This window comes from Chiloscyllium plagiosum, unplaced genomic scaffold (genome assembly GCF_037043375.1).
Source record: "Chiloscyllium plagiosum isolate Xiang-an unplaced genomic scaffold, Cpla_swu_hap1 HiC_scaffold_7, whole genome shotgun sequence".
NCBI classification, from domain to species: domain Eukaryota; kingdom Metazoa; phylum Chordata; class Chondrichthyes; order Orectolobiformes; family Hemiscylliidae; genus Chiloscyllium; species Chiloscyllium plagiosum.
Genome location: NW_028270145.1, coordinates 113,757,499 through 113,769,459, shown reverse-complemented (window position 1 = coordinate 113,769,459; position 11,961 = coordinate 113,757,499). Strand labels below are relative to the sequence as shown.

The window sequence follows — 11,961 nt, the reverse complement described above, 5'->3', positions numbered from 1 at the left end:
ATTGTGCCCCATGCTCTAGCTTTTTCCCAGTCTACCCTGGGGTAATTGAAATCACCAATGATTACAACCCTTCTTTTCCTGCAGATTTTAATAATCTGCCTACAAATGCTCTCTTCTACTTCCTCCCCACTATTTGGATGTCTGTAATAAATATCCAGTAAGGTCACTGGTCCCTTCCTGTTACTCACTATCATACCGTGCATGTCTTGTGCACCTGGACAAATCGTCTTTCCATTAAATGTCTCCCCAGGCCCCAGTTTACCATGTCTTTCTTAGCCTCATGGTAGTCTTCTGATTATTCACGAGGGTTGAGTTAAGGATGGTTTTGTATGACCTTGACTAGGAGAGGAGGGGTGTTTGCAGTCAGTTTGGCCCAGTCCTGGCAGTGAGTGGCCCTGGGTCATTTGTGCTCTGCTGATCACTGCATGTTTATGCTGTTTAGATGTGAATGTCAATCCTACAATGGCTTCAGGGGATGGGGGTTCCTGTGGTAATATGTATGCCTCTTGGGCTACCTGCTCCAGAGGTGTGTAATAACATCTCTATCTAGGTTCATCAGAAAAATATTAGATAACAATCTCTAATGGAGGCTACAGCCTGCGGACCCTTACCCCATTGACCCACCCTATATACTGGCCCTGCAAATGAATCACTGAGGTGTCATTGCCCATAGAGACCACCACATTGACATGTTGTCCCCACCCCTACTACTGTCTAGAGTCTGCACCTTACCCCAGGGTATCCAGGAAACCCCTCTGACAATTGCATCCATAGGCTTTGACTCTTTGGGAGGGAGCGATAAAGATTAAGAGAAGAGGCAAGGAATTTTTAACTTCTTTAGAGTATCATTACAAAACAAATTTACAGAACCAAGAGAATAAACAGATAAAAGGCAAAGTTCAGTGTGAACTTTTGGAGCAGTATTGTAATATGACTGAGTCAGGCTGTTACCTGCATCCTGAACTGCTTCATGCAATATACTGGTGAAAGACCCTAAATTGTCTTGTATGTGCCTATCAAGGGTAAAGAAATATTGGTCAAGGATACTGGTTTGTCAAGGGGCTGGCTCCAATGCTGTGATGGTGTTGGGAGCAGCAGGATAGAAGCCTGCTCTCCTCACTTCCTGCAAAATAACTTGCCTTCGACCTACCTCCTTCCCCAAAGCCCTACAGCTCTCTTCAATCCACGAGTCTTTCTGCTGGTTAGACCACCATGACTGTAGGGGTCTGGAGACAATTTGAGGTCAGGGTCAGAATAGAATACCAGATAGGATGTTGATCACTTAAGTGATGCAGACCCTAAAAGTATCCCCCTTCTGTGGGACAATGCAAAGTATTTAATGTTTGAGGTGATTTTGCACACTGTATGGACTCCTAATTAAAAATATTAATATATTACCCAGTTATCATGTGCTAATCGAATGTATGTGTTCAGCTTGCCTGTACAGAACCAGAAGACTAAATATTTTCTTTTTCTCTAAATGTCATCCTGAATCCCATTAAACCAACAAGGAGCAGATGGACTGCTGTGAGCTGCAGTTTTATCTAGTGATTCTCAGTGAACAGCAAGATGGAAATATGTTGAAAATTTAATGGAGTGGAGCAGGGTGGGAGGGAAGAGAGTCTCATGCTTGCTTCACAATTTAAGAAATACAGCAGCTGATTTTTGCACAGCAGGATCCCATAATACAAAAGCATCTTTGTAATGTTGGTTGCTTGATAGGTGTTCACTAGGGAGAGCAGCCCTCCTCTTTAAAGCATTGCAATAAGATTTTTGCACATCTGACTGAGATGGAGCCTTGATTTAACATCTTGACGGAAAGGTAGTGTTGGTCAGTGGAGCAATCCCTCAGTCCTGTACTGGGGCCATGGACAAAAATTTGTCCTCAAGTCTCCAGAGGAGGATTGGGATATGCACCTCCTGACTTGAAGACTGCATACTGATCTGATTGTACTTGGGAGGTTTTGCTTTACTGGGAGAAAGCAAGGACTGCTCCTACTGCTGGAGATCAGATTCAAAGTGTGGTGTTGGGAAAGCACAGCCGTTCAGACAGTATTTGAGGAGCAGGAGAATCAATGTTTTGAGCATTAGCTCTTCATCAGGAACGCTTTACGTTTTCTGGGTTTGCAGTATGGTGTTCGATGATTTGATTGATCAGCAGGTGAACTGGTTAATGTTGAATTCCCTGAGGCTGTCTGGTCTGGCTAACCAGGTGATTGGCATGTTAGTTTAAGTGCAAAAATTACTTTTGGCATTGTTGATTCTTGTGCTCCAAGGCAAGCTAGAGATTTATTGGATCTGATCTGATTACCTCTGTTGAGAAGGAGTGGAAGTGTTGGAGCGAAGGCAAGTTCAAGCTCTATGATGATACCTGTCATTTCAGCATAGTCTCACTGACCAGGCCCACAATTGCATGCACATGTTGAACAAGGGTCTGGAGTAGTAACCTGAGAAAATTGATTGTCATTTAGAAGGAAAAGATAGTGTTGTTTTGGGCAGATAGTGAGTGAACAGAATCTCATGGTCAAATGTCTCCTCCCATCAGCATGGCTCTCACTGGGGTTGCAACTCCAGAGGAGTTGGCATCTGCCTACACCTCCACCCTAACTACATTGGTGCACAAAGCCAAAAACAGTGACACCTCTTACTATAGTGCAACATGTTCGCAGGCACTGACACGAATTAAGTGAATCATATTGTAACATCAGAGAGCAGTCCTTTGTGATGTCCTTGACAATGAGATCGACTGAACATCACCAGCAAACTGAGTGTGAAGAGAGCTCTTCAAGATTAAAGTGATGGTATTCACCTTAATCATTTGTTTAACATGGTGAATACTTAATGTATTTCTCTGATGTAAGGTAAGGTTTGCTTTATACATAATCATGGGCTTTGCATTATTTATTTCTGATCTTCAGTTGCCCTGGAGAAGGTGTTTGTGAGCTGCCTTCTGGCACTGCTGCAGTCCATGTGGTGTAGAGTAGACTCACTCTAAACCCCCTTGTTCAAGAATCTGTAACCAGTGAAAATGTATATATGATGTCTATTCCTGTTAATATCTTGAAGACTTTGATCAGATCAGCCCTTTAACCTTCTAAGGTCTAGAGAAAACAGGCCCAATTTGTATAATCTCTCAACTCCCAAAGTCCACATATAATTTGTGTAGACCTATGCTGTATTTCCTCTTGTACTCCAAATGGAATCTAACCACATGTTCCTGATGAAGAGCTTGTGCTTGAAACATCGAATCTCCTGCTTCTCAGATGCTGCCTGACTGTGCTTTTCTAGCACCACACTTTTTAACTCTAACGAGTGGAGCAATTGTATTTATAATTCAGAACTGGAACAAAGAACAAGAAGAACAATACAGTACAGGAACAGGCCCTCCACTGACAAATTTTGCACTTAGAGGATCCATATCTCTCTAATCCCTACCTATTTATGTATTTGTCCAGGTGCTGCTTGAATGCTGCTATTGTGAGTGCTTCCACCTCCTCTTCTGGCAACATGTTCCAGGCACTCATCACCCGTTGTGTGAAAAACTTGCCTTGCACATCTCTTTTAAATGTTTCCCCCCCCCCCAACCACCTCTTAACCTGTGTCCTCTAATAATTGACCTTTCCACTCCGTACTATTCACAATCTTACAAACTTCTAGTAGGTCACCCCTCAAATTCCTGCATTCCAGTGAAAACAAACCTAATTGATCCAACCTTTCTTCATTGCTAAAATCTCCCATATCAGGCAACATCCTGATAGTAGTATGGTGATCAGAACTGTACACAATATTCCAAGTGTGGCCTAACTAAAGTTCTATAAAGCTGCAGCATAACTTGTGTATCCTTATACTCTATGCTTCTTCCAATGAAGGCAAGCATTTGTATTATGCTGCTATGGGTGAAATACTTGGACTGGTACAAGGCAAACAAAAGCGAAAACATATAGAGTCATAGAGATGTACAGCATGGAAACAGACCCTTCTGGCCAACCTGTCCATGCCGATCGATGTCCCAACCAATCTAGTCCCACCTGCCAGCACCTGGCCCATATTCCTCCAAGCCCTTCCTATTCATTTACCCATCCAAATACCTCTTAAATGTTGTACCAACCTCACCACATCCTCTGGCAGCTCATTCCAAACACATAGCACCCTCTGCGTGAAAAAGTTGCCCCTTAGGTCTCTTTTATATCTTTCCCTCTCACCCTAAACCTCTAGTTCTGGACTCCCCGACCCAGGGAAAAGACATTGTCTCTTTATCTTATCCATGCCCCTCGTAATTTTGTAAACCTCAAAAAGGTCACCCCTCAGCCTCCATCGCTCCAGGGAAAACAGCCCCAGCCTGTTCAGCCTCTCCCTGAAGCTCAGATCCTCCAACCCTGGCAACATCCTTGTAAATCTTTTCTGAACCCTTTCAAGTTTCACAACATCTTTCTGATAGGAAGGAGACCAGAATTGCACGCAATATTCCAACAGTGGCCTAACCAATGTCCTGTACAGCCGCAACATGACCTCCCAACTCCTGTACTCAATACTCTGACCAATAAAGGAAAGCATACCAAACGTCGCCTTCACTATCCTATTTACCTGCGACGCCACTTTCAAGGAGCTATGAACCTGCATTCCAAGGTCTTTGTTCAGCAACACTCCCTAGGACCTTACCATTAAGTGTATAAGTCCTGCTGAGATTTGCTTTCCCAAAATGCAGCACCTCGCATTTATCTGAATTAAACTCCATCTGCCACTTCTCAGCCCATTGGCCCATCTGGTCCAGATCCTGTTGTAATCTGAGGTAACCCTCTTCGCTGTCCACTACACCTCCAATTTTGGTGTCATCTGCAAACGTACTAACTGTACTTCTTATGCTCGCATCCAAATCATTTATGTAAATGACAAAAAGTAGAGGGCCCAGCACCGATCCTTGTGGCACGCCACTAGTCACAGGCCTCCAGTCTGAAAAACAACCCTCCGCCACCACCCTCTGTCTTCTACCTTTGAGCCAGTTCTGTATCCAAATAGCGAGTTCTCACTGTATTCCGTGAGATCTAACCTTGCTAACCAGTCTCTCATGGGGAACCTTGTCGAATGCCTCACTGAAGTCCATATAGATCACATTTACTACTCTACCCTCATCAATCCTCTTTGTTACTTCTTCAAAAAACTCAATCAAGTTTGTGAGACATGATTTCCCACGCACAAAGCTATGCTGACTATCCCTAATCAGTCGTTGCCTTTCCAAATACATGTATATCCTGTCCCTCAGGATTCCCTCCAACAACTTGCCCACCACCGAGGTCAGGCTCACCGGTCTGTCGTTCCCTGGCTTGTCTTTACCGCCCTTCTTAAACAGTGGCACCACGTTTGCCAACCTCCAGTCTTCCGGCACCTCACCTGTGACTATCGATGATACAAATATCTCAGCAAGAGGCCCCGCAGTCACTTCTCTATCTTCCCACAGAGTTCTCGGGTACACCTGATCAGGTCCTGGGGATTTATCCACCTTTAACCGTTTCAAGACATCCAGCACTTCCTCCCCTGTAATCTGGACATTTTGCAAGATGTCACCATCTATTTCCCTACAGTCTATATCTAATCAAGAATGAAAGTCTGAGGTTTAAAGACAATTAGAAACTGGAGAATTAAAGAAATCGCATGCAGGACTGGAGGAGGTTACAAAGATGAAGAATGAAGCCAGAAGAAGGATGAAAATTTTAAACCTTTCCTCAACTGGGAGCAATATAGGTCTGTGATTGAATACTGGAGACACTTGGGTTTAAGGATGGGATCTGTACAAAAACTGTCAGAGTAACATAACTGCTGCTGATATAAAGCTGTGTGGGAATGCAGTGTGAGATATGCAAGTTATTTCTCCCTAGCTGGATGTCTAAAACATGGAGGTGCAGCCCGAAGTGAAGAAACAAATCATTTAGAAAGTTCTGACACCAACCATCTGATGGTAAGTTCTGACTGCATATACTCACCTCTGATTAAATGCATATGCAACATAAAGTGGATTTTTAAAGTTTTCTTTTCTCATTTCTTTTTTCATTTTTAAGCGTTTGCTAAGTATCACTATTTCTGAGATTTCGCTGCTACTACACATGCCATTAACATATGCAGTCGATAATTTTGGAGTGTGATAGAGAGATATCTTTTCAGAGGGTCGTGAATCTTTGGAATTCTCTACCCCTGCTGAAGTGGATGCTCTATTGTTGAAATATCGAAGGCTGGAACAGGCAGATTTTGGAATCTCGGAATTGTGGGCTAAGGGCAGTGGGCGAGAAGTTGCAGTTAAAATTCAAGATCAACCGTGACCACACAATGGAACAGCAGGATCAATGGGCCCAATGTCCTACCCTTATTTGTTATGTTTCTCAGCATGTGAAAGAACAATGCTCATAATTACAACACTGCATGTTTGCAGGCAGAAATAAAAGATGCGCAAAAATGGCCATCTGGTGCAACATTTTTTTATAAGGAGGTAACAGCATCACAAACCAATTGTATTGCTGACTGGAATCAAGCACTGTGAAGATCCCTGGACAACAACCACAATAAACACAATCAATTCATAATGTCTGCTAACAAGTGCATCACTAAGATTTTTGCTTGGGTATAATAGTGGTGGTGTGTGTGAAGATTCCACACTGATATTCCTTTATTAATATACAAGGCAAATGGCATGCTTGGAGATCAAAGCGGTTCATACAAATGGGGACAGAGACGAACGAAAAATTAGGAAAGAGCAACCGTAAGTTTAGTCACTGATCTGGGTTTTAAAGTTGGGGTTAGTCTTGAAAGAGGTAAAGGAACTAAGGCTGAAGGCACAAACTCTGGTATGATGTGAAGGTAAGATGAGGTGGAGAGAAAGGTCAGGAAGTAGTACTAATGATGACAATACTGAGTCCAGTGTCAGGGAAAACATTAAATTCAATAGGAAACGCCACCTTGAAGATCTCAAATTCTAGCAGCTTCAATCTGGGGAGTACCAAATGAATATTTCCAAAATTGGAGTGTCAGATGAACACGACTTGGGGCAAATTAGGTCACAGGCAGCAGAACGTCAGTTAATCTAGAGATTGCAGAAAATGGAAGAGTCGGTGTATATGCATTGGAAATATGAAGGCTGAAGAAAACAAAAGCATGGATGAGGGTTTTTGGTCGGTGCACTGAGACAGGTTTAGAGACTAGTGATGACTGGGTGACTTTGTCATGGCTATGGAGGATGATTAGGTATAGGTGGGGGCAATACCTTTGGAGCCCACACAGAACGGATAAAAGGAAATTTGGTCAGTGGAGATCCAAGCGTATGTATATGGCAGAGTAGGTAAGCTAACTTGGATCAGGATCCAGGATCTTGAATGCTGAGCATTCGCAGTAGTTGGCAATGACAGGGGTCAGTAGGTAACACAATAAACGTCAGAAGATACTGGCTTGCTCTGGATGTAATTGGCTGCCCAAATGGACTAAGCTGTGTGTGTGTGTGTGTATCACAATACAATTTGAACTTAAGGTGCATCACAGTCAAGCTTCTGGCTAGATAGTGATTCTGTGCTGGGACCTTGGATGTGTCTGCTATTTTAAAAATAAGATGGTGGTGAAATTAAAATTCAAATTGACATCCCCTAAGGATCACTGTAACAAAGGTCAAAGGAAAACGACAAATTTAATTCCAACAATGTTATTTTTGGTGGGTGGGCGGGGTATATGCATCCTCATCCTTACTGTGCTGGTCATAGAATGCTTGAAGCAAACTGTGGACATTACATTCTCTCTCTCTCTCTCCAAGGACATTCTGACAAGGAAAGGTTTGTATTCCCCCTCTCAACCCAGGAAAACCTGGGGCCAACTGTGACCCCCTGGAGCCCCAAGCAGCAACAACCCAGATAAATCAGCTAACTTGATTTTCAACTTAATCGATTGGGCCTTTTGCCCAAATCTCTGACATTTTTATAACTCAAGAGTTTCATGAAAATTAAATAGTACTCGGTGTGTTTTTGAAACAGTGCCACTATGTTGTTACTTCTAGGTTTGGTGAGCAGCTACATCTGCGAGATTCATTCCTGAAGATTCCAGGACAATCCAGGGAAGTTGACACTATCCTCAATGCATCAGCTCGGTTTATCCTGAGTCAGTGAGTGGAGGGGGAGACTTGAGGAGATCTCCATGCGATGTTGCCTCTTTTCAAGCAAAGAGTGAAGGTGAATTGAGCAGTCCCTTAAAGCAGGCAGTAAAACATGACTGGCATTATGGTCCAGGGACAATGTTTTCCTGGAGCATGTGTGTGTGTGTGTGTTCAATTCCCAGGTGGGGAGTGAATCTGTTCCAACCCAGTGCTTCTATTCACCTGAAAACAGAAGAAAGAAATATATCAACAAGATGGAGAAGATGCAAAGAATACATTTCCACTTGTACCAAAGACCTGATTCTTGCCCCCCTCCCAATTTGTTCGTAGAATTTGGCCTTCACTGGCTGGGCCAGCATTTAGTGCCCATCTCTAACTGCCCTTGAGAAGTGGTAGTGATATGCTTTTTGAATTGCTGCAGTCGATATCACTGCTAGGGTGAAGGGTCCAGGAATTTGAAGTCATGCCACTGTAGGAACTTCAATGTATTTCCAAGTCAGGGAACTTGCAGGTGGTGGTGTTTTCATGTATATACTGCCCTTGTTCTTCTAGATGAAAGTGGTTGAGGGTTTACAAGGTGGTGTCTAAGCAGCATTGGATTGTGACCGAGTCTCGAGCTTTGGTGAATTTTGACTATAAGACACAGGAGCAGAAATTAGGCCATTCAGCTCCTTGAGTCTGCTCTGCCATTCAATCATAGCTGATAAGTTTCTCAATTCCATTCTTACGCTTTCTCACCGTAACCCTTGATGCTCAAGAACCTATCTTATCACAATCTTAACCATACTCAATGACCTGGCCTCCACAGCCTTCTGTGGCAGTGAATTCCATAGATTCCCCACTCTCTGGCTGAAGAAGTTTCTCCTTATCTCCGTTCTAAAAAGACTTCCCTTTACTCTAGGCTGTGCCCTTGGGCCCTAGTCTCTGCTACCAATGAAAACATCTTCCCACCTTCTACTCTGTCCAGACCATTCAGTATTCTGTTAGATTCAGTTTCAATTAGATTGTCCCCTCATCCTTCTAAATTCCACTGAGTATAAACCCAGAGTCCTCAAATGTTCCTCATATGTTAAGCTTTTCATTCCTGGGACAATTCTTGTGAATCTCCTCTGAACAGGGTCCAGGGCCAGTACATCCTTCCTGAGATATGGGGCCCAAAATTACACACAATACTCCAAATGTGGTCTGACCACTGCCTTGTAGAGCCATGAAACAATTTGAATTATGATTGAAAGTGGAAGAAAAGCAGAAAGACAGAATCACTCTACCAGAGGAAAAAGAAAAGGAAATAGTTCTGGCAGAACAAAAAGAAAAAGGAAAGGAAGGACCGAGCAGAAGATAGCGAGGAGGGGAGAGTTTTTGAACTTCGGAGGTAGAAACTGAAAACTCAAGAGTCAACTCGGGTGGTAAGGGAAAAGGTGATCTCATTGAGACAGTAAAGATAGTTTATCACAGGGTAGAAAGGAAACCCATTAAAGGGGAAAGAAGTAAAAATTCTCAGGTGTTTTCACTCTAATACAGTAGGCCATATGAAGGCATGGTGTTGCTGGTTTAGAACAAGTTTTGGGAAGATGGATGTGAGAAAACAGGATAAGCTGGTGTGTTTTGCCCAAATTGTAAAGGAAAGCACAGTGAAAGCTAAAAAACTGCAAAAACCTTGTCAGGGGTTGGTTGAGAAGAAAGTACCAGATATCTTTAAAGAATTTACTTGCATGGGTAAGATTTACTCATATGCTAGGAGTAGGCTCACAGGTAGGGACACAACCATGGCACCATAAGTTCCTTAGGGTAGTGCCCCAGGCCCAAACCTTTTCAACTACTTCATCTCTTACTTAAGAGATGTTGAAAGAATTGCAAAGGTTCAGAAAAGGTTTACAAGGATGTTGCCAGGGTTGCAGGGTTTGAGCTATAGAGAGAGGCTGAATAGGCTGGGTCTGTTTTCCCTGGATCATCAGAGGCTGAGGGGTGATCTTACAGAGATTTATAAAATCATGAGGGGCATGAAAAGGGAAATAGACAAGGTATTTCCCCTGGGGTCGGGGAGTCCAGAACTAGAGGGCATAAGTTTAGGGTGAGGGGAAAGATATAAAAGGGACCTAAGGGGCAACTTTTTCACGCAGAGGGTGGTAGATATATGGAATGAGCTGCCAGAGAAAGTGGTGGAGGCTTTTTTACAGCATTTAAAAGGCATCTGGATGGGTATATGAATAGGAAGGGTTTAGGGGGATATGGCCCAAGTGTTGGCAAATGGGACTAGATTAGGTTGGGATATCTGGTTGGCAAGGACGAGTTGGACTGAAGGGTCTGTTTCCATGCTGTACACCTCTATGACTCTATGAATAAATAAATGCTACCATCCAAGTTCAGAGGTTAATAGGAAAGGCAAAAAGAGTGTAGACTTATTTCAAAGGAGTATATAAGGAGGGAAGTTTTGCTAAAACAACACAAGACACAACCAAAGCTGGAATATGGTGAACAGTTTTGGGCCAATTTATTGAAAGATATATTGGCATTGGAGGCAATCCAGAGAAAGTTCATTAGATTAGTACCAGGTTTGGAGGCACTGTCTTAATATTATGAGGAGAGATTGAATAATTATCTGTGCTGTTTGGAATTTAGAAGAATGAGAGATGACATTAATGAATCATTCAAAATTCTCTGAAAATGGGTTACAGGACTTTAAATGTTAACTCTGTATTCTGTTCACCAATTGCTGCCAGAGCAGCTGAGATTTTTCAGCAATTTCTGTTTAGGATTTTCAATATCCACAGGTCTTCATTTATTTTATTTTGTGAGGTGCTTAGGGAACTTGACAGAAAAGATATGAAGACGTTGCTTCCCCTTGTGGGAGTGTTTAGGGCAAGAGGTCATTATCTCAGAATAGGTGTTCGTACATGTCAGAAAGAGATGAGGAGGAATTTCTTCTCTCAGGGGGTAGTGAATCTGTGGAATTTTTACCACAGAGAGCTGTTGAGGCTCGGTCATTAAGTATATTCAAGGTTGACATAGACAGCTTTTTAATTAGTAGAGGAATCAAGGGCAATGGAAAAAGTCAGAAAAGTGGAGTTGAGGATTATCAGATCAGCCATGATCTTATTGAATGGTAAAGCAACCTTGATGGGTTGAATGGACTAGTTCTGCTTTTACTTTTTATGATCTTATAGGGTCAGAAAGTGGGGATGTTCACAGATCATTGTACAATGCTCAGCATCATTCCTGACTTCTCAGAAACTGAAGCAATAGATTTTGCCTAATAATTGGCCTTTTCACACCAGACAATGGCCATTTTAACAACAGACAACCTAATTATCTGCCCTTAGCATTACCATCGCTGAAATCCCCCATGATCACACCCTGCAGATTACAATTGACCAGAAACTGAACTGGACTGGCCATATAAATACTGTGGCGACAAAAGCATGTTTGAAACTGGGAATCCTGCCTCCCCAAACCCTGTCCATCATCTACAACGAACAAGCCAGGAATATGATGGAATACCCCCACTCCACCCCACCAAACTGGATGGATGCAGGTCCAACAACACTCAAGGAGCTTGACACCATCTAGGACAGAGCAACTCACTTGATTGGCACCACATCCACAAACATCCAACATCTGCACTATTGGCGTTCAGTAGCAGCAATGTGTACTATCTAGAAGATGCACTGCAGCCACTCACCATGGTGCCTGAGACAGCACCTTCTAAACATGTGGTCTCTACCAATAGAAGACCAAGTACAGCAGATACTTGGGAACACCATCTCCTGAAAGTTCCCTTCCAAGCCACTCACTGTTCTGAAATATATTCTTGTTTCTTCAGTGTTGTTGGGTCAAAATCC

The 11,961-nt window shown here is 42.9% G+C and overlaps 1 protein-coding gene across 17 annotated transcripts in view; it reads right to left on the bottom strand.

Annotated features, from left to right (window-relative positions):
* Positions 1-6,451: 6,451 nt before the first annotated feature.
* Positions 6,452-11,961, bottom strand: part of obsl1a (obscurin like cytoskeletal adaptor 1a) — a 306,290-nt gene continuing 300,780 nt past the window's right edge. For all 17 annotated transcript variants that reach the window (XM_087989381.1, XM_087989386.1, XM_087989372.1 and 14 more), the window contains one exon: positions 6,452-8,344. In XM_087989381.1, coding sequence (XP_087845507.1) covers positions 8,337-8,344 — 8 coding nt within the window. In that variant the 3' untranslated portion in view covers positions 6,452-8,336. The remainder of the gene's footprint in view (positions 8,345-11,961) is intronic.